Source organism: Limanda limanda, chromosome 14 (assembly GCF_963576545.1).
Source record: "Limanda limanda chromosome 14, fLimLim1.1, whole genome shotgun sequence".
Lineage (NCBI taxonomy): Eukaryota > Metazoa > Chordata > Actinopteri > Pleuronectiformes > Pleuronectidae > Limanda > Limanda limanda.
The window spans coordinates 20717460-20743239 of NC_083649.1; the positions used below are offsets into that span (position 1 = coordinate 20717460).

General features: G+C 40.3%; 3 protein-coding genes across 5 annotated transcripts; 2 read left to right on the plus strand and 1 right to left on the minus strand.

Moving 5' to 3' along the window:
• Positions 1 to 323: 323 nt before the first annotated feature.
• On the plus strand, positions 324 to 7161 carry p2rx5 (purinergic receptor P2X, ligand-gated ion channel, 5). The gene is made up of 12 exons (XM_061086346.1): positions 324 to 454; positions 1975 to 2125; positions 2421 to 2492; positions 2584 to 2659; positions 2855 to 2939; positions 3148 to 3228; positions 4021 to 4162; positions 4907 to 5040; positions 5156 to 5249; positions 5332 to 5397; positions 6723 to 6811; positions 6909 to 7161. Exons 1-12 carry the CDS (start codon positions 324 to 326, stop codon positions 7159 to 7161), a joined length of 1374 nt encoding a protein of 457 aa, XP_060942329.1.
• A 1310-nt stretch (positions 7162 to 8471) lies between these two features.
• On the minus strand, positions 8472 to 10703 carry emc6 (ER membrane protein complex subunit 6). 2 transcript variants are annotated; one of them, XM_061085443.1, is made up of 2 exons: positions 10439 to 10703; positions 8472 to 9257 (listed from the first exon to the last, which is right to left on the minus strand). In XM_061085443.1, the coding sequence occupies exon 2, from the start codon at positions 9224 to 9226 to the stop codon at positions 8894 to 8896; it is 333 nt and encodes a 110-aa protein (XP_060941426.1). In that variant the 5' UTR covers positions 9227 to 9257; positions 10439 to 10703; the 3' UTR covers positions 8472 to 8893. The 2 variants fall into 2 exon arrangements, with proteins under 2 accessions (XP_060941426.1, XP_060941425.1); XM_061085442.1 differs by having other exon boundaries at positions 8472 to 9260; positions 10439 to 10701.
• Positions 10704 to 11688: 985 nt separating this feature from the next.
• Positions 11689 to 25280, plus strand: shpk (sedoheptulokinase). 2 transcript variants are annotated; one of them, XM_061085440.1, is made up of 7 exons: positions 11689 to 11830; positions 17018 to 17159; positions 20655 to 20829; positions 20926 to 21078; positions 21262 to 21437; positions 21841 to 22041; positions 23753 to 25280. In XM_061085440.1, the coding sequence occupies exons 1-7, from the start codon at positions 11693 to 11695 to the stop codon at positions 24145 to 24147; spliced, it is 1380 nt and encodes a 459-aa protein (XP_060941423.1). In that variant the 5' UTR covers positions 11689 to 11692; the 3' UTR covers positions 24148 to 25280. The 2 variants fall into 2 exon arrangements, with proteins under 2 accessions (XP_060941423.1, XP_060941424.1); XM_061085441.1 differs by lacking the exons at positions 11689 to 11830; positions 17018 to 17159 and adding an exon at positions 20026 to 20453.
• The last annotated feature ends 500 nt before the right edge of the window (positions 25281 to 25780 follow it).

Consider the following 25780-nt stretch of genomic DNA (forward strand, 5'->3'; position numbering starts at 1 on the left):
GTGTTTCCCCAGTGACCGATTCCTGCAGTAACAATATTAGAGTAGTAGGACATGTGTTTATGTTATAATTAGAGCCACTATACAATAGAAATACAGCAGAGAGATTTATCATTAAACCTGATACGTCACAAAATTTTGTGAGATTTACATGTTCCTCAAGTGACATGTAACGTAATTATTGACGTGTGACGTGTGCACTGTGCTGATCCCTCTGCCCCTCTCTCACTTGGTGTGTCTGCAGCCTGACAAGTGAAAGGGCTGCATATATCAGCTGGAGCCTGGGAGCCTGGGTCAGTGTGTGCAGGCGGTGCAGGGGGGAAGGAATGGCAGGCTGGGGTCTCTTCTTCGTCTCTCTGCTCAACTACAAGACAGAGAAATATGTCATCGCAGAGAACAGGAAGATTGGAATATTGTTTCGTCTCTATCAGCTGGCCGTACTGGGATACATAATAGGGTGAGGAGCAATATGCATGTCCTGGCTTTTTACTAACATGGATGGCATTAAGTAACCTTTTACAGAGTGATTCACAAGTTAAAAATAGTTGAGCTGGTCAAAAAAGTTTTTGGGGATTTTAAAGAGGCAGCGTCACTTTGTTTTCAGATCTGGAAAAGGGTTTTCTCTTTTGAAATTAGGTAGGATTGTGTTGGTAAATTATCTAATGTGTCAAACCACTATGGACGGAGTGGGTTGTGTTACCTCACCGTTCACTGTGTTATGTCACATGCATGTAAGAGACATGATTGAAAAGCAGGTGACAGGTGATTACAGCGATAAACACCAATCTATGACACAGTTATCTTACCAATATGTTAAATAAATTTTTCAAATTGAATGATTATTTATAGTGTAAAATCTGATCTCAGTATTAAATTTGACTTTGACTTTGTTAAACCTAATGATTCTGCATGGTAAATTTCACATCAACAAATATAGAACAGCAAACATAAACCTGATTTCGCTGAATTTTTTTAATGTGAATTCAAATAATATAGCAAGACTTCATAGACACAAAACTAGTAACAGAACTGTCCAAATTTACAATGACATGCTAAACAAACAATAAGAAACAGCCCCCCCCTTTTTTTCTTTTCTTTCTCTCTCTTATATGTATGTCAAACATCATATTTTTCATTTTATGTGTTGAGCACATATCTGCAATGTTTGTACAACATTATACAATTCTTCTTCTTTGAATAAAGGGCTGAGCAGGTGACAGGTACAATTCATTCTATCAACTGGGTTGAGCTCACTGGTTTAGAGGGAGAAGTCGTGCTGAGTGTACGGGTAGAGGCAGCAGTGTGTCTGCTGCAGGCTGGTTGTGAAAATCACAGGCATGTGCTGCAGCTCATGTTCACATGCACTGGTTTTCATTTCTGTCTCCCTCCTGAGACCTTTGGTGGTTTTAATTCTACTCATTTGCTGCTGCTGTCCCGCCCTGTGTGTGAGCATTACAAACTGGTTCCAACATTATTGTTGTGAAGCAGTGGTAGATCAAGGATTCTTGCAGGACCCACAATTTACACAATTATATGTCAAACATCCATAAACAATTACGTATTCAGTAAGTTGTATACATTTAGGTCTGTCCTTGTTTACTGTTAGCTCTATAGCTTTGAGTAAAGGCCCAAATCAGTAAATATACTTTGAAAATGTTATGTAATTTATATGTTTATTTTTGGTATATACTAGAAGAATAGTATAACATGTCCTGTTATAAAATAATTATAGTTCCAGCAGTGCTGTATCGAATATCCTGCCATGTAGTCTATGATACCCATTAGCATTACTCATGCTGGTGAACACACTTACAGACAGTGTGTGGTGTCAGCCCAGATTACATGCTGCTCATATTTTGATATCGCATATGTTTCATTGACATTAAACAAAACAATGTCCACAAACATAATAATTGATTTTGGATGTATTCTGCACGTATGACATTATGCAGTCTAAAGTTTCCATGTAAACCTCAGGTGGGTGTTTGTGGTGAGGAAGGGCTACCAGGAGAGAGAGGAGGCCATCCAGACGTCAGTCATCACCAAGCTCAAAGGTGTCACACTGACCAACAGTTCAGAATCTGGGCTCCACCTCTGGAGCGCTGAGGATTACGTCATACCCCCAAATGTGAGTATCAGCATCTTAACTTTCAGTCTATCTATATGCATCTTCCACATAAACATAAAAACAAAACCAAGCCATGAGTTTAAAAAAGGCCATCCCAGCTCTCAGGGTGTGTATTGATGTCAGAGCGTTCCCTAATTACGCTCCTGTCGAGAGAGATTATGAGAACATTGAGTGTCAGCATTACCCTCAGCACCCAACTAAACAGATTTAACAATATTGAACTTCGTGGGAGTGTAATTAGTTTAACCTTTTGATTGTCGAACTCATTGTCTTGACCTGAATTGTCCTTTTTTAGGGCGAGCAGGTGTTCTTCATAGTAACAAATTACATAGAGACGCCCAATCAGAGACTGGGCTTCTGTGCTGAGGTGAGGACGCAGAAATCCTAATGTCTGAATTTCTATAAATCACACTGTTACAGATGTTTTCACATCCAGCAGCTTTTATCGATCCTCACAGAGTTACAAGGTGCCTAATGGACGATGTCTCAGTGATGATGACTGCGTGGAAGGGGAGGCTGTAACAGCCGGCCATGGTGAGGACCTCACATCCATGTTTTCAGCTCAGTTCCAGGTTTACATTTTCCAGATACATGCAGACTTTTCTTTGCTCATTTATACGTTTTTTTATTAACTAATCATAGAAACACACACACATACTGACAGTACTCCAATATGTATTGCTCTGTAACAAACGTCCCCCAGCCAATAATCTGTTCTTCCTCTGTTAGGGGTGAAGACCGGCCTGTGCATAAACAGCACCGGGACCTGTGAGATTCACGCCTGGTGTCCGGTCGAATACACCAAGCGGCCCGCGTGAGAATCCCTCCTCTGTTGCAGAACTTTAGAAATTAATCCATTTTGTGCCGTGGCATTCACACAGACTGTGACCCCTACCCCCCCCCACCCCCCCCCACCCCCGCACACACAGATATTTCACAGCTTCTATTTATTACTAATACAGTCTGTCAGCTCCAGTTCTTTTTTCCCCTCTCACACAGCCGCCTGTCTCTTTCATTCGCAGAGAGCCTTTACTGAGCGAGGCAGAAAACTTCACCATCTACATCAAGAATTTCATCCGCTTCCCAAAGTTTGAATTCTCCAAGTAAGTGGCGCTGACTACCAGAGTGAACGCACTCAAGACATCATGACACAGATGAGTGAGAGAGCCGAGGGATATACGTTCCAGCGGCTGCTTTAAATAACTTTAGGGTGCAGAGAGCCTTCTATTTATACCGGCCTGTGCATTGCACTCGGTGAGACAGTGAAACAGTCATCTGAGATGTCCTTGACAGCAGGCCTGGCTCCGGACAGGTGTCAGATCAGATGGGGCTAGCCCACTGAGCTCTTCTGCCCTCTGTCGCCCCCCCCGCCCCTGCTCTTTTCTGTTCCACTCCAGCTAGAAAGCATCGGGATGCCACAAGCCACACTTGATTCATCAGTCAGGACCTTATTCCAATTACACACTCGTCTCTCTTGTGTTTCCTTACTGATCTTGACGTGCTGAGGCCTAATGGGGTTTGGCAGGTAATAGAAATCCCTCTTAATCGTTGCTACTTGAAATGGCTGGCAGCATGACTCGTCCTATTATGTAGCACAAGTGGTTTCACTCTGTTCTTATAGCCAGAAGGTGTAAACTTGTGGTTTGAATCCTGCATGCCCTCAGTCAGAGAGTGTGTTGAGTCGGAGTGAGGGCTTTGTAAGGCTGAGCGGAAATGGTGTCTAAAATAAATGATCAAAATGTCAAAGGCAAATGAAAACCACTACGACTCTTACTTGGCATGGTCAGCTGTCTTTTGCAGTCTGACAACTTTACCTTTGGTGATTTTCATCTTTTAACCCTTTCACTCTGGATAGATAAACTTAAAGATACACATTTCTTGTTTTCACCTTTTAGGTCTAACGTCCTTGAAACCGCTGACGACAGCTACCTGAAGAGATGCTCCTACGACAGAGAGAATCATCATTACTGCCCTATCTTCCGCCTTGGAGATCTGGTCAGCTGGACTGGACACGACTTCCAGGACATGGCTGTGAAGGTACAAACTTAAACAATGTCCCAGTTCAGACTGATATTCCGCTTTCGCACTGCTAAGTTCATTTTTTTCTGTATAGCCAGGTATTAACAAACTATAGATTAACAATCTATTGTGTAGAGCACATTCCTCCACCAAGGCCCATTAGTTCATTGAAATCCAATGAAGCTGCACCAACTTACATACACTCAGAGATATCCATCCTCATTGTATGCCTGATGTTCGAAATCAAGATCTCTGCATTATTTCATGAGAAATTCACAAAAATGTTGAAAAACACACTATTTCACAATGTTACCGCAATCATGGATGTGTAGCCTATTAAGTTGTTTTTAATAACAGACGGACAAACAGAAATGAACATATTACCTCCTTGGTGGAGTTATCAGCCACAGTATCTGGTCTGAGCAGCTCTACTAAACCAGAAGAGTGTCATACACCAAAGTAAAAGAAAAAGATGTCGCATTATTCATTCATTCTGTGATATCAAACCATGTGGAGCCGTGGTTCACATCACTTCTTTAACTAGAATGTCACTTAGTGGAGAGAATACCTCAGTCCGCTTATATTCATAATACATAATTCTAAAGACTAATGTTCATTTAATATCTTTTTTTAACAGTGAAAATGTTGAAAAATGCAAAGTATTAAAGAAATGTTGAAATGTTTTCACACTTATTAATATTATTATTATCGTAGTATCCTTTTTGTATTATCGTTATATACAGTATGTACTTGGGCCCATAGGGGGGGTCTGTTGGGATCCTTATCGAGTGGATCTGTGACCTGGATAGGGACTCTTCACAGTGTAATCCACATTACAGCTTCACTCGTTTGGACATGAACTTGAACAACTCAGTCACATCAGGATACAACTTCAGGTGCGTCCTCTCAGGCATGAAAATAGAAATAAGTCTGTCAGCCCACAGTCTGTCTAGCCTGTCTCCTTTTAATCTCCTGCACTTAAAGTCCACTGACTTGTTTCTCCCCCTGCAGATATGCCAGGTATTACAAGGATCAAAATGGTGAAACCTATCGCACTTTGTATAAAGTGTTTGGAATTCGCTTCGACATAATGATCAACGGCAAGGTACAGCAGACATATGAAACGTTTTCCCCCCCAACATGATTCATGTAGCCACCTGCAGTGAATGTCTGTTATTGTTGTACAGGCTGGAAAATTCAACATCGTTCCCACAATAATTGCCATTGGCTCTGGTATTGCCCTGCTGGGTGCTGTGAGTAACTTTTTCTGAAACTCTATGTTGATGTGCATGTGGGTAATTGATTTGTAATTCTAGTATTAAGGTGACGTAAGTTTAAAATAAAAAATCATATTACTGTGCAACAAGCAGTGGCGGAGATGGGATCCTTCTAAATAGGGACCAAGATTTACATAGAGGGGCCAATTATACATCCAACATCATTTCACATTACCTGTTTCAGCTGGTTTCCAATTTAGGAGCTGCGTCCTTTGAAGGCTACATTTGAAGGCTCCTCCTTGTCAGAGCCTTGTCATTTTATCCCCATGAAACAAAGGCTCCAACAGGTGGATCCGCACTGGCCCAGCGGAGTCATTGTGCTTCGGTGACAAACCATTTTTTCAAAGAGCTAATGGTGCAGGGAGCCACAGAGATGTCCAATGAGTATTATGCTTCAATTAAACTGAACAGCTAACAGTACTAGGGTTGCAAAATTCCGGGAATATTCAAAGTTGGAAACTTTCCATGGGAATTAACGGGAATATACAGGAATTAACGGGAATAAACGGGAATATAAGGGAATTAACGGGAATAAACTGGAAATGTTGTGGGTAATTTATACTAACTGTATTTACCTTCATATACAGACATAAATATAAACATTTTCTTTTGTCATAGGCGGATTTGAGCCCTGAGGAAACTTTGGGCACTTGACTATATGCTTCTGCATCTTTGTGTCATTCTTTACATAGGTCTTTGCACAGTATTTGCAAATGTACACAGTCTTTCCTTCTACATTGGATGGGGTGAAATGTCTCCACACATGAGATAGTGCACGTGGCATTGTTCTGTAGAATAAGATGAGAAAAAAGTTTGTAAAAAAACACTAATGCAATGCCAGAGATATAAATAGTTAGCCAAACAATTGGAATCGTCTGTAAACATATTTTACAAATGATGGATAAATGAATGGAAATAGGCTAGATGAACAGATGAACAATCCTCAATAAGCATGGTAATATATTTTTCCCAGTAATATCATCGAAACGTACCTGACTAGTCCTGCACACTACAGCAGGCCTCAGTAGCCCTGCTGTAGTGAGCAGGATGCTGGGAATTATCTGTGCATGTGATGGAAGAATGCACAGTGGAGGGTTGAAACTCAACATGCAGCGTGTGCTGCATTCCATACATCTTTAAAATAGAGTATCGAAAGATGTTTTTATTGCTCAGCGTTCAATTTGCGAAGAGATACAGTTCCCCCCTGGTGCCACCCCTGGATTCTCCTCTGAAAGTGATGGATGACCATCAGTAACAGAGAACTGACCTTCAGCTACTCACTGATATGTTTTTTCTTTCAGGGAGCCTTTGCCTGTGATATGATTCTACTCTACATGATGAACACGAGCTCCTTCTACCGAGAGAGAAAGTTTGAAATCATCAACTTCAAGTATGACTTTAACTGTTTCACATACTCCAATCAATCGTTATCCAAAACTTGTATCATGACATTTGTTGGCACATCTTTCCCACACTCTGTGTAACAGGAAGGACCGGACCAAAAGCAAGGAAGGGAAGACTGGACACCGGGAGAGGAGAGCCAGGAAACCAGGGGCAGAGAAAGGTGTCGGCAACTCTAGCAAAGAGGAGGAAACTGAAGCCAGTAAGGAATCTTCTCCCACAGCAGAGGAAAAAAAGGGTCCCACCATTCCACGCAACACAGGTCAAAGATACAACTCCGCTCTCCCCACCCACGTTTCAGAGCAGAAGAACCACATCACGTTCTCGCCAAACAGTTAAGGTTATAAGACAGAGCTAGACCAATCGTCCAGTGTGGCCCCGGTTATGTTGCAGGAGGTGGAAGCAAAACGTCAAATGGATTGTCCACTTCTTATCTGCTGGTATGACTGCTGCCATTTCAACCAGCTCGAGAGATGCTTACATTGACTGAAAATGTGTTGGCCAAGGAAATGTTGATGTGCTGCACTGGTTTGTGGGGCAGGACTCTGATGTCATACAAACAAGAGGGTGGTTTTTAAATTAATGTGCCAGGAACCAGGAGATTATTACAGGTCTATTATTAAGAAGTACTGTGATAATGATGATTCATTCATCCAAGACTTTTAGTTAATTGCCAAATTTTTGTCAGTTGGTATTTCAGTTTCTATTAATTGTTATAAATTCTTTTCCAATTTTTTGGGATGGTTGGGATTCTAATTAGACTAATTTGGCCTCATTTCCCATGTGTGTGTTGTATTCTGGGCCTAAGTTTTGACCTGTTATTTTATGGACTACATTATAAAAATTACACAAAACACTAGAAATTATACATCAGTCCTTGGACATCTTCTAAATTCAGTGATACAGAAAAGATCATGAAAAAACAGATTGAAGAGAATGTATTTCTAGTGCACTCAATGTAAGAAAATGTTTTAATTACTATTCAGCTGGAGGCATCATGTACCTGTGCTGTGACAGACATGTGAACACTAGTTTTACACTACTGTGTTGTTTCCTATTCTATGGTTCTGACCTGGATATCTACCATGCCATTGTTACAACATACTCGGATTGATCATTATTCACGTAGGACACTATGGACTGCAGTCTGTCATGTGCCGTCAGTCTTCTTTGAGTCGTCAGGTTCACTGGAGACGTGCGGCCTGATTGACGATGAAGTGCTGTGACTTCTTTTCCTGTTTTGTTTCTGTGCCTTTTTATTGAACGTTCTTCGTTGCTGGAAACTAATGTATTTGTCATGTTGATTTTATTTAAGCATGTCACACTGCCTTACAGACAAAATAATGACACTCAGTAGAGTACACATCACCGCCAAGAACCAACAGTCCCTTTAAATCCACTCAAGCTGAACCAAATTTCACCCAGATCGTGAATATACAATGTTTTCTCCCAAAGAGACCCATGAAATCTTCCTTGGAAAACTGAAAATATCTACAAATGCCCTATCTCACAATGTTATGAACAGTTAATGTGACGGGTTCTTTGATTTTGTGGAAACCATTTTAGTAGTTTTGTGTATTTTGCAACAAACAACAAAAAGACAAGAGTGAATACATAACTCTTGGCAGAGATAATAATGTATGCAAACAAATTGTACAGAGGTATTTATTAAAATCATAAATCACATCTATAATCAGACCATAGTCTTGTACATGAAACGTGATGCCACACCTTGTTAAAGTGGTTATGATTTAATATAATTAGGATTTTAATCTATGTTACACCACAACTTACGTTATAACAACTGTGGCTTATTCTGGTGCACAGAGCAGAATTACAGGTTAAATAAATTCACAGTCACGGGTTAGTGTGGAGCAGGATGAAAAGGGGAACTGTGTATTCTGTATTTGGTAGTTATTGACACATTGTCTTGTATATTAATGGTACATACTGGAAAAATCCAAAGACCTGCACTAATGGCTTATCTACAAACAGCAGGGCAGACAATTTATGACTGGTTTACATAGGATTAGATAGAAATCATTCAGGGGATATTCGTGGGTGGATCATTTCAGTACACATGCACCATTCCATAAAGGAAAGTCCAGAAGAGGACGTAGGTGAATAGACCTCCGACGAGGCCGCCAGTGAAGAGCAGCCGCCGCGATTTGAAGCACTTGTTCCACCGCCGTCCGGCCTTCAGGATGAGCAGCAGAGAGAGGAGGATTGCAGAGAGGAAATAAAAAATGAAGCCGTACAGTCCGGACAGGCCCAGGATGCCAGCTGTTGCTCCGGACAGAGCAGACACAGAGGTGCGGCAGTAGTCCAGCACGGCGGCGTTGCCCCTCACGGCCACTTCACTGATGAACTGTGGTCCCTCACGCTTGGCTACTACTGCGGCCATGTTGGCTCAAGTCTGCGTTCAATGGAGGCTGCTGCTGTAACAGGAGAAATTCAGACATGTTTACAGTACAAATACTAAATATTGTGCAGGTTTGTGTTCACTTGTGTTCTTTCATTTTATGTTGTTGAAGTCTTAATTATACTTTTCAAACATATGGAGTGTCTATCAAAACTGATCTTGATGCTTATTTCACTACTGCTAAAAGCAAACATTTGTAAATTAGAAAAGCTGTTATTTAGGTTGCATGCTGACAGACTTCTGTAGGTCTGATGTAAATGTAATTAAATTGGCAGATTTACTACAACGCTATGAAGGGGGAAAATCTGAAATCAATGATAGGTTTTATATATTTATATATCTACTGCATTACATAAACTGTATGGATACCTCATTGTTCCATACATTACCTATTGTTTTGAAGTAATGGCAAACATGTGTAAAACAAACACAAATCACATTTTCATATCACACAAAAAGATCTGGTATTCGTGAACCAATTAATGGCATTTTTTAAGTTATACTTAATTAAATCAAATTATGCACAAATAATGTAGAGAGTATTACATAAGTCACTCCCCCACAGTATAGAGAATTGGTCTGAGTCTAGAGATCCTATATGAAAACTCAGTGGAATAGGTGCGATCAAGAAATCAAGGGGACAAATCCGAAAAATGTATGCAAGACTGAATAAGGGTAAATGTTTTGAATAAATATATTGGAGGACTTACAAACTTAGTTTGATTGTTTCAAAACAGGGTGAAAATATAATTCAAACCCAAGAATTGTGTGTATTTTTTGCTTTATTGGTTAGTACCAAATTACTAATGAAAATAATGAATGAATTAATGAAAATAGGGACATTAATTGTGATAGTTAAGGATAAACTGTGGTCGTACCGCTAAGTTCTGATTAAATCCCTGGAATATGGATCAAGAGAGAAAACAGAGGTGTCATTCTGCATTGGTCAGTGTTAGCTTAATTACCAACTACGCTGAAGCTACCTGGCTAACCAACACATGTAGAAACTAGCAGCGGTAACACACGTACAAACACAAAGCCTAAGTATTACACTGAACCCAACGGCTGACTGCATCTAAAGCACATGAAGCTGATGAAGTGGAGCTTTAATGTTGGTGATGACGCTAACATGCTAGCACCGTTAGCTAGCTCCGCGGCTAGCTCCGCTGACAGCGAGTAATGACAGCCTCTCACCGGGGATAAACGCAGGGAAATGTCGGCGCCTCGCAGCGGGATCACAAGCTCATGCTCCGGGTGATCTGCTTCGGAAACTGTCCGGTCTCTTCTTCAGGTGGAATCAGCCTCTGAGGTGCAGCAGCAGCAGCTTCACTCTCACTGGGACGACGCTCCTCGATCACGGGCGGCCATGTTCCTCAGCAGTGCATTGTGGGAGCTGGGTAACCATCAGGCAGGAGGCTAACGATGTGGTGCGTTTTTATGCACGGCAAAGCGTAGGAAACTCCGCACCTATAAGAGCGACATGCTCCTTTAATTAGTCTGAGTAAACGTGTCATGGTCCTGAGACACCACGTTGCATCTCACGGGTAAATTATTTTCACATCTTTACTATATAAACAATAAAAATGACAATAACGTTTCCCAACACCTCGATTCAAATGAAAGAGATAAACAGGTTTCATGATTTGCATTCAAAGATAATTACGATGACTTTTTTAAATAAGTTGTTAAAAGGCACAAAGGCCTATTCTCAGTGTTTATATCCACATTACTTTACATAAAATAACGCTGTTTATAAATAGTTTAAGACAATGGAATAGTTCTCAGCCTGCATGTGTGACCTTGTGTGACCTTTTTAGTTGCCAATGCACTCAATGCACGTATTTGCTGTAACATGTGTAACAGCATTTTATATGTGTCCATCACATCAGTCCTTGTCCTTAATTGTACCTATTTTGTGTTGTCTAGGTGAGGTGAGGTAGGTCATGGCAGTGAGCCAGTACACACCTATGATCTATATTGTTGGCTGTTGATCGCTAAGCTGAAATGTACACTGTGACAAAACGGTATTAGATATGGTGAGCGGTGTTGCAATGCATTCTTTAAAGTCAGCATGTGTTTTTCTTTTCTTTAATAATAAATTATTATCTTAACAATTATAAGTATGTATTCTTAAACACATACGATTTCACAATAGTCTATATATATATATATATACATCTCAGTAAGCTGTACATTGTGTAATATAGGAGTAAATACTGAGTAAAGTGGACATCAATGTGCATGAGGACACGTTTAGCAATCCGATTTCCTTGTTTTACATAAACGCATCATTGTTGTCTTCCTCCTGATGATGCAGTCGTTGTGTTGACAGAGATAGAGAGAGAGAGAGAGAGAGAGAGAGAGAGAGAGAGAGAGAGAGAGAGAGAGAGAGAGAGAGAGAGAGAGAGAGAGAGAGAGAGAGAGAGAGAGAGAGAGAGAGACAGCGGCATGTCGGCCTACATCCTGGGTGTTGACGTGGGGACCACCTCGGTGAAAGCGGTTTTGCTGGAGACTGACTCCAGAGCGGTGGCTGCGACTCACACTGTCCCCACCAAGTCTGATATCACTGACAGCAGCGGGAGCAAGGTGAGTGCGCTCACTTACCAAACTACTCTCGACCCGGTGTTCCAGTTTAACTGGCGATCATGGCTTCTGGCGATTTGTTTACCTTTTTCCAGATGTTGATTTTCTGTTGCAGAGCTGGTCGCAGATTCGTCATTTTCACAAAGCGCATGTGTGTGAAGTGCGGTGATCTACTGAAGGTCTCGCTGAAATAAAAATCCTACAAAAACCCTTCCCGAGTTCATGTGTCCGTGTCAGAATCACGTTGAGACTTCAATATAAATTAAATGGTTAAAAAAAAAAGAAAATAGTACAAAAAAAACTAATAACTTCTGGCCCGATGGCGATCTCACTTCGCCACTGAGCCGCTGAAATTTCCATCGCGCAATAGATAAATGTCTCGTTCTTTGCTTTGTCAGCTGTATAACAACAGATGTGCTTTAAAGTGACGCCCATGTCATCTGGTGATAGTCCCAACACAGAATAAACGCATATATACTTAATACCAGGCTTCACAATCTGATGCTCCTCTTCATGGGAGACACAGGGAGTTCTGAAGAACACACACGCGTGACCAGCTCCACGCAAAGTGCTTGTGTTTGACGCTGGTGATCATTACAACGCGCACACACCAAAGCAGTGTCAGATGTAAACATCGCCTCACAACAACAAGGCGGAAGCTCCAGCGGTGTTTTTATGAGTAAAGTTGGTGAACGTGCTTCTAATGGACGGGTGAAGCTTCACGTGTCCTCCTGTCGCTGCTGGTTAAAGTCAGCAGACGTGATTTTAAAACACAAATTATAATAGTGATAAATAATAATAATAAAACTATTTATATTTTGTTGTATTTTCACAAACAATGTGATGTGGTGATACAAGCAATTGTGGACGCTTCATGAAACATCATCATTAAAAATAAAGTGCATTTTGTTTTGTGTCAGTATCATCATATCTGTGGTCCACACCAACCATGATATCAACGAGCACATGAAACGCCCACTCATAGTAAGCAGGCGAACTATTTGTGGCTTTTTCTTTGTCTGTGCGCAGGATATAGCAGTTTTTCATGATGTCGTATATACGTGTGGTAGGCACACGGGCGCAGCGGTGTCCAAATGTGTCAAGTATGAATGATAACTCCGAGTTTTTGGGGAAATTGTGACTGTCACAAGTTAACCTGGGCGTGTTCCTTGAAACAATAATTCAGGGTAAGATGTGCACAGGCTTCACAGTCACCTGAACATAAAAGTGACTCAGCAAATCTCCCGATCAGTGGCGCAGTGGGCAGTGCCATTGTCACTACGTTAATTTTTATGTGGACCACACTGCATCGATTTCTATGGAAGCCCATTTCCGCCACTGTGATGAAAAAAAAAAAATTGGTATCTCATAATTATGAGATACTATCTCATAATTATGACTTAGCATCTCATAATTATTACTTAGCATCTCATTATTATGAGATAGTATCTCATTATTATGACTTAGTATCTCATAATTATGACTTAGCATCTCATAATTATGACTTAGTATCTCATTATTATGAGATAGTATCTCATAATTATGACTTAGCATCTCATTATTATGAGATAGTATCTCATTATTATGACTTACTATCTCATTATTATGAGAAGTATCTCATAATTATGACTTAGCATCTCATTATTATGAGATAGTATCTCATTATTATGACTTAGTATCTCATAATTATGACTTAGCATCTCATAATTATGACTTAGTATCTCATTATTATGAGATAGTATCTCATAATTATGACTTAGCATCTCATTATTATGACTTAGCATCTCATTATTATGACTTAGCATCTCATAATTATGACTTAGTATCTCATTATTATGAGATAGTATCTCATAATTATGACTTAGCATCTCATTATTATGAGATAGTATCTCATAATTATGACTTAACATCTCATTATTATGAGATAGCATCTCATTATTATGAGATACTATCTCATAATTATGACTTAGCATCTCATAATTATGACTTAGCATCTCATTATTATGAGATACTATCTCATAATTATGACTTAGCATCTCATAATTATGACTTAACATCTCATTATTATGAGATATTATCTCAAAATTATGACTTAGCTTCTCATTATTATGAGATAGTATCTCATTATTATGACATAATATCTCATAATTATGACTTACCATCTCATTATTATGAGATACTGACTGCAGGGTCTGTCATGCAAGTCAAATGTTGTATTTCTGTTACAGTGGCGGGCGTAGTTATCATTAACTCAAACCTTAACTTGACTTCACTGAGTTCCCAGCCTCTCTACCACTGCTCACCTGCTCTGCTGCAACCCGCCCACAGTCAGACACTAAGTCATAATTATGAGATAGTATCTCATTATTATGAGATAGTATCTCATAATTATGAGATGCTAAGTCATAATTATGAGATGCTAAGTCATTATTATGAGATGCTATCTCATAATAATGAGATACTAAGTCATTATTATGAGATACGGATTGTGGGCGGGGCGCCACAGAGCAGGGAACCCGAGGCTGAGCGGGTGCGGGGACAGCAGCCTTACTCGCGGAAGTGGGCGACTGTGCATCGATACAGAGACATAACAGGATCGATACATGTTTTCTGCTCCGTTCATTGTCTTAGCGATGTGCTGCCGCTGAATAATTATAACAAGCGCTGCTCCAGCATCAGAACAGACGCTCATTAAAAGTCCGGTCGTCCTGTGTGTGTCTGTGTCTGCTTCCGCCTCACTTCCCTCTGACCCGCGCTCACTTCACACTTTAACAATAAACACCAGCACCGATCACAACTTATTAGGACACGTACAGGACTGATGTTAACTTTGTGTTTGTTTGAGTTCATGAAACACGTGTTGTGTGGAGCTGGGGACTACGTGCACACGGTGTTTAAACATGTGTTTCGTAACGTGAGATGTAACGTGACGCGCACAGTACTTGACCGTCAGCGTTAAAGTGACGGAGCGATCCGAAGTCTTGATCGGTCATCATCGAATAATTACTAAAAAATACATGTGATTATCAGTTTTAGTGAAGAGGAATAGAGACAAGCATACACACACACACACACACACACACACACACACACACACACACACGCAGACTCGCATGACAGACCCTGCAGTCAGTATCTCATAATAATGAGATGCTAAGTCATAATTATGAGATATTATGTCATAATAATGAGATACTATTTCATAATAATGAGAAGCTAAGTCATAATTTTGAGATACTATCTCATAATAATGAGATGTTAAGTCATAATTATGAGATGCTAAGTCATAATTATGAGTTACTATCTTATAATAATGAGATGCTAAGTCATAATTATGAGATAGTATCTCATAATAATGAGATGCTAAGTCATAATTATGAGTTAAGTCATAATTATGAGATACTATCTCATAATAATGAGATACTAAGTCATAATAATGAGATGCTAAGTCATAATTATGAGATACTATCTCATAATAATGAGATGCTAAGTCATAATTATGAGATACTATCTCATAATAATGAGATACTAAGTCATAATTATGAGATGCTAAGTCATAATTATGAGATACTAAGTCATAATAATGAGATACTATCTCATAATAATGAGATGCTAAGTCATAATTATGAGATACTATCTCATAATAATGAGATAGTATCTCATAATAATGAGATGCTAAGTCATAATTATGAGATAGTATCTCATAATAATGAGATACTAAGTCATAATAATGAGATGCTAAGTCATAATAATGAGATGCTAAGTCATAATAATGAGATGCTAAGTCATAATTATGAGATACTAAGTCATAATAATGAGATGCTAAGTCATAATTATGAGATGCTAAGTCATAATTATGAGATACTAAGTCATAATAATGAGATACTATCTCATAATTATGGGATACTAAGTCATAATAATGAGATACTATCTCATAATAATGAGATGCTAAGTCATAATTATGAGATACTATCTCATAATAATGAGATACTAAGTCATAATAATGTGATGCTAAGTCATAATTATGAGATACTAAGTCATAATAATGAGATGCTATCTCATAATAATGAGATACTATCTCATAATAATGAGATGCTAAGTCATAATTATGAGATAGTATGTCATAATAATGAGATACCAATTTTTTTTTTTTTCATCACAGTGGCGGAAATGGGCTTCCATAGAAATGGGCTTCCATATGATACTGACACAAAATGCACTTTATTTTTTTTAATGATGATGTTACATGAAGCGTCCACAATTGCTTGTATCACCACATCACATTGTTTGTGAAAATACAACAAAATATAAATAGTTTTATTATTATTATTTATCACTATTATAATTTGTGTTTTAAAATCACGTCTGTTGACTTTAACCAGCAGCGACAGGAGGACACGTGAAGCTTCACCCATCCATTAGAAGCACGTTCACCAACTTTACTCATAAAAACACCGCTGGAGCTTCCGCCTTGTTGTGAGGCGATGTTTACATCTGACACTGCTTTGGTGTGTGCGCGTTGTAATGATCACCAGCGTCAAACACAAGCACTTTGCATGTAGCTGGTCACGCGTGTGTGTTCTTCAGAACTCCCTGTGTCTCCCATGAAGAGGAGCATCAGATTGTGAAGCCTGGTATTAAGTATATATGCGTTTATTCTGTGTTGGGACTATCACCAGATGACATGGGCGTTACTTTAAAGCACATCTGTTGTTATACAGCTGACAAAGCAAAGAACGAGACATTTATCTATTGCGCGATGGAAATTTCAGCGGCTCAGTGGCGAAGTGAGATCGTCATCGGGCCAGAAGTTATTAGTGCTTCGGCTCGCTGTTTCGAGTCCCGGTCAAGTCTTTTATACAATTTTTTTTTTTTTTTAACCATTTAATTTATATTGAAGTCCCAACGTGATTCTGACACGGACACATGAACTCGGGAAGGGTTTTTGTAGGATTTTTATTTCAGCGAGGCCTTCAGTAGATCACCGCACTTCACACACATGCGCTTTGTGAAAATGACGAATCTGCGACCAGCTCTGCAACAGACAATCAACATCTGGAAAAAGGTAAACAAATCGCCAGAAGCCATGATCGCCAGTTAAACTGGAACACCGGCAGCTCGGAAATATGAACTCTGCCCTGTGCGTGAGTGTGCGTGTAGCCCGGCTGTTTTTTCTCTTTCAACCTGCAGGCTAAGGAGCAGGACACAGGTCGGATCGTAGACGCTGTGAATCGGTGCATCGGGCTCCTGCCCAGAGACAAACTGCAGCATGTGTGCAGCATCGGTCTGTCCGGACAGATGCACGGCGTGTTATTCTGGAAGGCAAAGAGCGGTGAGAGCACCGACCTGACTGTATGTGTGGATGCACACGGTGGAGTTTCAAAACAATGTGTGGTCACTTGTGTAACAACGGCCTTGGAGAAGTTTGAGGAGCTTAGACACTTATCGACACTGGATTCATTAGATAACATAGGGGGAAGAAACAGAAACAATATCTTCAGGGTCAGGGGATCGGCTTGCTACTGGACTTTGAAATGTAGATAGTGCAAAATTATATTAATTTAGGTCATAGCAACATATTTAGGTAAGGTCATTTAAAACAGTAGATAGCAGACCACATTCAAATCCAATAGGTCCTGATTTTATTTGAATTTGCACTAAAATGCATACGTCTCATACATATCAATTTACATATTAGACCTACATTTGCCTATCATTTTTTTAAATCTAGATCAATTAACTATTCCCTGAGAAACCAACAAAATAGTTGAATAACACAAGATCTCACAATGTATAAAAAGTAAAGAAAAATTCTGGATCCACCACCGAATCTGCACCTGGATTCTCCCCTGATCCATACCGCTTCCTTCCAGCAGATCTTGTGGTTATCCATTTTGTAGGTTTTTGCGAGATCCCAAACTAACAGAGAGACAAATAAACGCAGATAAAAACATAACTTTCCTGAAGGAGGTAATAGTAATAACTAGGGCTGGGCAAGTTAACTCGTTTCAATGGAGTTAACTCGAGTTAACTCGAGTTAACTCAAGTGATGAGTTAACTCGATTAATTATTTTATCTCGCATTCACTCAGGTTTGATTATTTATTGTTTTATTGTGAAAGTCAGGCTTTTATTTTGTGAAAGTCTGTTGCTGACTGCTGCAGAACAGGAAAAAAGAAAATAATGCTGCAGAACAGGAAAAAAGAAAATAATTGGCGGATAAACAATCGAGTTAACTCATTACTTGAGTTAACTCGATTGTTTATCCGCCCAGCCCTAGTAATAACCAATTCACTTATAATAAATGAGCGGCCTCTGCTCAGAGCCACTCAGTACCCGAGTCAGAGTAGTTTTCAGATGCGGCCCCTGCATGTACATAATCTGTACTTTTTACTTACTTAAATCTAATGCTCCCTATCAGACCATCCATGATAAAGGCCCCACATCACACTCATGTGTGAGGGCTTTAAACAAAGGATTTATTAACACAGTTTTGAATTCTGTGCTGATTCATGACCCTTTTAGGGTTAGTTTTGTTTTCAGGCCCTTAGTGAATAACTAAAGGAACATCACCTCATTGTTCAGATCATGTGGACTTTTGCAGTTTGCCTGTTGAAACTTGAGCTATTTATACTGAGAGGATAAATCTAAGATTCACATCTCTTGATTATCGTGACTATAAGAAAATTGAAGTGTCTTTCAGCTATTTATATTGTTCAAATTAAAAGAAAGAAACCAACTTAACTTAACTTAACTTATTTAACTTATGTATGCATTCACAGTGCCTCAACTTCTTTTTTCCTTCAGTTTGTATTATCAGTAAATATTATGAATTGAGAGTTAAGTGTAAATCATCACCTGTCAATCTAGTCATGTGATAGTGGGCGGGGACTGCACAGAGACAATATTTCCCAACATATCTACATGTTGTTGCCCAGGCCTGAGTAGGAACATGTTTAGTGAAGAGAAAATTCCAGGAAGAGAAGGCAGTGCGTTGATGTCTCAGGGGCCACCGTAGTTTACATTGGTTTGAATATTTCAGTCCAGGCTGATTTGGCGACACCTGCAGTAATTGATGATAACTGCATTTTGCAGGTTACTGCAAGTAGCAGAAGTTTATGGACAGCAAAAACAACACGTTTTAAGGGAGAAGTCAGGCAATAATTGTCCTTCTTCCATCTTTCTTCTTCCACATCTGTTTTTATTCATGCTGCTCACATCAGGAGCCTGTCAGCAGCAGATACATATCTTTTTCAGTGAACTTTTACTATACTATACTATAATTCAAATATATAACTAGATGGGCACTTGATAGAGCACAGACCCCTTTCCAAGGTCTCCTCCTGAATTTACATTCAAATTTACTAGAATCCAGGTTTTTATTTGGATCTGCACAAATGGTCCTCTCTATGGAGGCCATCATGTTTCTTGTAGTAGCCCAAACTGGACAAACTAAACACCCTTTTAGTTTTTATGAAAACTGAAGGTTAACACACGTTCTCTGTCATGTTTGGAAGGGGAGGATGAGGGGTATTCAGCTGCAACTAAATGGAAATCTTCTAGATCACCACTTAAATTGCAACGGATTTGGAATTAGTTGTTCAGAATGATGAAAAATGTGTTTTGTGTAACTATTATCACAGATCAGTGAACATTGCATGTGTTATCTTTTTGTATAAAGTTTTTTTTTGATTTTTATTGGGATTTGAAGGACAACAATCATCATCATTCAACAGCACATAAATAAAGTAATTACCGTATACAAACATAAGCATACCCATGTACTCACACACACAGATACACACATACAGGCCAGATAATAATAAAATGAAAGCATAAAAATAAAATAAATAGATATAACTGAAGATAAATATATAGCAAAAATTAAGTAAAATACATAAAATGTCATAAATGCAAAAGGAAAAAAGTGCCATTGAAGTGTTACCTAGTTAGATCTATCAAATGGTTAGATGCCGTCCACAATTTGCAGTACACAGTGAAACCTAAACAGGGAACATAAAACAAAGAAAACAGGACCGGGGGGGGGGCCTCAGCTCACACCAAAAAGCCTTTGAGAGCCTCCACTGTTCGAGCCCAGTACAATGACACTTCCTCCTTTGCACCATGGACGCGTGCTGTGGACAATTCCCGAAGCGCAACATCTATGAAGTTGAGCAGCCACTGTAGCCGAGATAGAACATGGGGCGGTTTCCACCTTGTTGCGATCATCTTTTTAGCTGCAGTTAGACTAGCCACAAACAAGCGCTTTGAGGATTTCGTGAGTTTCAGTTGAGAGAGATCATTTAAAATAAAAACAGGTGGGGACAGGGGGATAGGAATGGACCTTTTCGTATAAAGTTAAGAAAAGTCAGGTCAGATTCTGATCTAAACAGTCACGTCTGTGTTTACAGTCTGAAGAGAGAGACTCTAAAGATCAGTCAGAGTTTGATGACACAACATTTCCAATAATGTTTAACCAGACAGCATTAGAAGAACATTTACTAGTAATAGTCACGCAGAATTGGAACAAACATGTCAGCAGGAGAGCTGTGTTTCCATACTTTTAAGTAAAGTGATATCTCATTTTGTAATGCTGATGACTTTTTAATGCACTGAGGAAATGGACAGTAAGAGAAACTAATTATCCTCATTTTACTTTCATAACTATGTCAACCTCTGATGGTTTAATTTAAAACTAGATATGCATGTAGTTTTTTTTAAACAATTATAGGAATCTAACGCTACAGGGATATTTTTGTATCAAAACCAAACTTAATCCATAACAATAAAGTTAAACAGTTGCAGTTGTTTTTCTTCATGTCTCTCAGGTTGTGATTGGTCCAACAGAGACTCCTTCACAGCCAGAGACACCAGCCAGCTGATCACCTGGCAGGACGGACGCTGCAGCAGCAGCTTCCTGTCCTCTCTCCCTAAACCAGACTCCCATCTCAGCGTGGCCACAGGGTTTGGCTGTGCAACCATCTTCTGGTACATGAAACACAGGTCAGTACACACACCTTTCAAAAACACTCCATGTAAAGCCACTCGGTTTTGTGATGTGAAAGTAGCAAAATGTAAAGAAGGGTGGTTTCCCTCCAGGCCTGAGTTCCTCGAGGACTTCACAGCTGCAGGTACCATCCAGGACTACGTGGTGTCCATGCTGTGTGGTCTGGACGGGTGTGTGATGACGCCTCAGAACGCAGCCAGCTGGGGATTCTTCAACACTTCTTCCAACCAGTGGAATGTAGACATGTATGTTAAAGTGCTCAACTTCCTGTGTTAATAACACTAAAGCTGGCAGTGTGTCGTCTTACTAAGATCCACGAGTTGAAGCACTAAATGCATGACAGGTGTTCATCATCAGAAGCTCAGTGTCACTGTTGTTATGTGTCCCCTGCATAACGAGTCCCTCCGTGTGTATTGTGCATGCTCTAGTCTAAAGGGTGCCGGCTTCCCTCTGACCCTGCTTCCTCAGTGTGTGCCATCGGGTGTCTTGGCGGGACTGACTCGCTCTGACTGGCATGGTGTTCCTGCTGGTACGCCAGTAGGGGCCGCCCTGGGAGACTTCCAGTGCGCTGTCTACTCCTGCATGAGTGCACTTACCGACGCAGGTGAAACACGAAGTCCAGTCATGGATGTCTTGGGCTGGGAGAACACTTAATGCACTGAAAGCATCATACGCTCATGGTTTATTCAGTTTGAATAAAGGAATCCAAAATGACTGCAACCATTAGATCTCCTCTACTAGTACACCACTTCTTCAATTGATTTGATTCTCTCAAGTTTTTGCAATAAACATATTCCAACCATCTATTAGTTTTTTGATGGAAATAGGAGAATGGTTTCACTTTTATAGCAACTAAAAAAATGGATAATATGTTTTAGCACACACAGAAGACTGATGCATTATGGGTTAAGTGTTATCCCAAAATCGCCTTTTGCATGTCTCGTTTGTTGCTGTTATTCATACATCTTGTACTCTCATATACTGTAACTTTCTCCTAAATTTCCCAGTTCTTAACATAAGCACCTCAGCACAGCTGTCCTTCGCCATGCCCGCTGACTTCAGCCCTCCAGATTCTCCTCAGCCCGCCTCCTCCATCTCCTACTTCCCCTACTTTGACTCCTTGTACCTGGCGGTGGCGGCGTCCCTGAACGGAGGGAACGTGCTGGCGTCTTTTGTGGAGATGCTCACAGCCTGGATGAAAGAGCTCAGTACGTGTTTTTATTCAGCATTTCGTGAGATAGACTGTACACTAAACTTAAATTGTCCGGCTGCAGTAACTCGCTCGTTCCAGGACTTTTTAGAAGGTGAACCCCTGAGTCTTGTGAAAACCATAATAACTTGGCTCAACTGGGTGGCTCATTTCACACAGCAGCTGCGTTTAGAAACTATGTTTGGAGAAATAATTTACACTTTCAGATCATCATCAGTGAGGGGCAGTGTTGGTTTGAGGAGAGAGTGGATGTCGGTAATCTCCTGTACAACCTGTTTCATAATACAATCCAAATTTGTTCATCCTTGGAGACTGAATCCAGACAAAAATAAGCGAAGGATGTTCAATGTTCAGTATTCTGAACACAGAAGGAGAGTTAGTGGTTTAATGGATCATAATGAATGCTCAAACAGTTACGAAAAGATAAGACGGAGGTTCTCATCATAATTTCAGATAGCTTCTAAAGAGGGGTAAACCCTGGACAGGTTGTTAGTATATTACAAGGCTAACTTTAGCTGTTTTGAGAAATGAGCACAGCAGAATTGGGCCCGGTCTTTCTCTGGAGTTTACCTTTCACGCATTAACATCGCAGCAGGAGATTCATAGATAAGACGTGTTCATAATAGCACAGAACGTCTGTAGCGTTCAGATGTAGGGTCCAAGATAGCATATGGATGTGGGCCACTTAAGGCAATGATGCGGCTCTTCTGGCTTCTTGTGGTCCGGAGGAAATGGATAGGAGCCTTAAGTGGCCGAATGTATAATGGAGTTTGGGAGCTAGTTCAGGCAGCCAACTCCAGCTGCACTGCTCCAATCATGTTACATACACCATGTGACACACCTCACTCTCCACAACCATCTATAATACACACCCTCCTTATTAGGCTGTCGATTCAAACAGAAAAAGTTCCCCAAATTTACTCCCTTGCACCTGCATCAGTATTTCTGCCAGTTGCCCCTCCACCATACCAGCATCCACCTGTAGGTGCCGACCGAGGGTGACAAGTATTTGCTCATCACATATCTATGATATCATATCGAGGGGATTGATTAAGTCGGTGCCTAGACGCCAAACACTAACATGTTCTACTTCTGTAATTACCATTCGAACGTGCGTTGTCTAACTGAAACAGTAAATGTGGCCCAAATATCTTTAAACAAATGTTGTTGCTGTAGGCAAGGTGTGGTCTGGACTTGAACCTAAAGTGGTGAAAGGTTAATATAAAACTAACTCGGGACACCTTCGGCTTATTGCTAACTTGTTGCCCAGAACTGGAGCACACCGCCCAATGTGCCATATGGTAGTGTGGGCCAAATCTGGGACTTAACAATTCTATTATATGAGGTAGCACAGCAGGCAGAGGCACTACATAACTTATTAATTCTGCCTGGGGATCACATGCAATTTTGTACAGCACATCAACACTGGCGTCTAACCAAAAACGTTCTTAACATCTGAAGGCTTTCACTGGAACATTTTCCTACGCACATAAAATGGCCTTTGTCTAGATTTGCTGTTTGTTTTTCTATCTGATCAAATGCTTTGTTTCTTTTATTGTTTTATTACTTATTCATTATTCTGTTGAATCACTTGAGAAATGTGCTAAATACACTTATTACTTATTTACTAAAATGACAGATCACTATAGATTATTCCCTTTTAAATGTGTTTCATCCGAATGTCAAACTGCTCCCTCTCTACCCCGCAGATGCTGAGCTAACTGATTCATGTGTATACGAGAAGCTGGTCGGCTGCGCCCTGAACCAGGAGAGCAGCGATCTGAGGGTGAGCCCCACCGTCCTGGGAGAGAGACACAACCCCCACTGCCTCGGTCAGGTCACCAACATCTCCGCCGATAACCTCTCCCTTGGCCACGTGACCAGGGCGCTGTGTCGCGGAGTACTGGACAACCTCACCTCCATGATGCCAGTCGAGCGTCTGCAGCAGGCGGGGGTCAGCAGGATTGTGGGTAGCGGGAGCGCGCTCACTCGCAACGAGGTGCTGAGGCAGGAAGTGGAGAAGGCCTTTCATCAGCCGGTGGTGTACAGACAGAACGCAGACTCTGCTGTCGGTGTGGCCATGGTCCTCTGTGACCGACTCTAAATGAGACTTATACGTTTACATGATTAACTGATGATTTTGCACACCTCTGAGGTCGGTATCATATGGTACCACTTTGAAAGAAGGAAGAATTAAGCAAACTGAAATGCTGCATATTGTAATCTGTGATCTAAAAACAAAAGCTACAGTATATTTGCCAGGATAGGGATCAAAAACCTTGTGTGACTCATAATGTGCCATGAGGTTGTGAAACTTTTTGGACCAAATGATAGAATCTATGACATGTTTAACATTTTAGTCAAACCTAGCAGCTGAGTGCAGCCACATTTAAATTCACTGTCCCTGAAGAGCAATACATTGACCATCTGTGGGTCGCAGTTGTGTTTGGTAGTGTTTCCCCCCCCCCCCCCGCAAAAATCACTATGGCATCAAGGCACTGTTACTTTATGGCATGTGATGCTTGAAAAAAATCCACTGAATGGTTGATTTCTCGACTGACGGGAACCATGTGAGGGCAAATACAACATCAACACAATATGCTGTGAAAGACTTGGGTCAAACGTCTGCTTTGTTCTTCACTGTTAGGCCTTCAACATGTTACACACAAGAATCTAGATCAATGTCCATATATCTCCATTCAAAAATCTGTTTGTGCTTCTTCCCTTTCGCAACAGCTTACACGAGAATGAAAGCTCCTACTGATAGGGTAAATAACCTGAAGCCCACTAAGGGGGTCCTGCACCCCTCATCTTACTACCACGCAGCTTTACAGTTGTTGGTGTCTGCACTTGATGTGCAGAGAGCAAAATGTTTATGCTCATTCCCTGTGTGCTGCTAAAAGACATTAAACAAAGCCCATGAATCATTTCAGCATCCAACAATAAGGGAAATGTGTCTTCCTCAGGTATGTCAGTCTTCCTCCCCCTCCCACATCCTTCCATTTCGTGGTTTCTGTGTCAGGTTTCTTGACCCGCTCATCTTTAAGGTCATCCCGACTATCTGAGGTTGCCGAAGAGATTTCATCTATTGATCGATGCAGACTGAGCCTTTGTGTACACGGGTCTGTATGAGAGAGCAGTAATGAGATACCTTACAGGCTGACATCATTAGTACAGGCCAGTCAGTCGGAAAAACTTCACAACCCTGACATAAACATTACATATGAGATGTGAGAAGACTTTTTATTGAATTATCTTTAGTTATGCAGAACTAGAAACTGGAATGTAACTAAGGCACCATAGAAGAAGTAGGAATACTATCCAAATAGTTAAAGGCTAAGGCTATAAAGTGTCTTTATAAACCTTTGGTATTGTCAACATATTCACTGGAGCGAGTATAGGAGCATGATCTGTATTAACTTTTATAATGTTTTCCAATGATGCACACATTTTTATGAATCATATGTTAAAAAAGTAAAGGTTCTGATGGAAAAGCAGGGTTGAAATGTTCAGAGTGCCTGCATAAAAAGGAAGGGAGATGAGACATCTTGCACATATCAAGGTGTATATAAACAAAGGGTGCATTTGTAGGTTACTGGACAAATTATCAGTGTGTGGACATCTTTTTTCTAACAAAAAAACACAGTGTAATTCATAAGATTTAAGATTTAAACAATTTAATATTCAAAAGTTGCCATGCGCTATTCTGAGCTGTAGTACATGATTAAGAGCCTAAA

Excerpts from the sequence above, each read along its gene's own strand:
- p2rx5 (XM_061086346.1), top strand. The coding sequence starts at position 324 with ATGGCAGGCTGGGGTCTCTTCTTCGTCTCTCTGCTCAACTACAAGACA. Across the intron at positions 455-1,974 it reads GTACTGGGATACATAATAGG|GTGGGTGTTTGTGGTGAGGA; the intron begins GTGAGGAGCAAT and ends TGTAAACCTCAG. Across the intron at positions 2,660-2,854 it reads GGCTGTAACAGCCGGCCATG|GGGTGAAGACCGGCCTGTGC; the intron begins GTGAGGACCTCA and ends TTCCTCTGTTAG.
- shpk (XM_061085440.1), top strand. The coding sequence starts at position 11,693 with ATGTCGGCCTACATCCTGGGTGTTGACGTGGGGACCACCTCGGTGAAA. Across the intron at positions 11,831-17,017 it reads CTGACAGCAGCGGGAGCAAG|GCTAAGGAGCAGGACACAGG; the intron begins GTGAGTGCGCTC and ends TTCAACCTGCAG. Across the intron at positions 22,042-23,752 it reads AGCCTGGATGAAAGAGCTCA|ATGCTGAGCTAACTGATTCA; the intron begins GTACGTGTTTTT and ends TCTACCCCGCAG.
- emc6 (XM_061085443.1), bottom strand. The coding sequence starts at position 9,226 with ATGGCCGCAGTAGTAGCCAAGCGTGAGGGACCACAGTTCATCAGTGAA.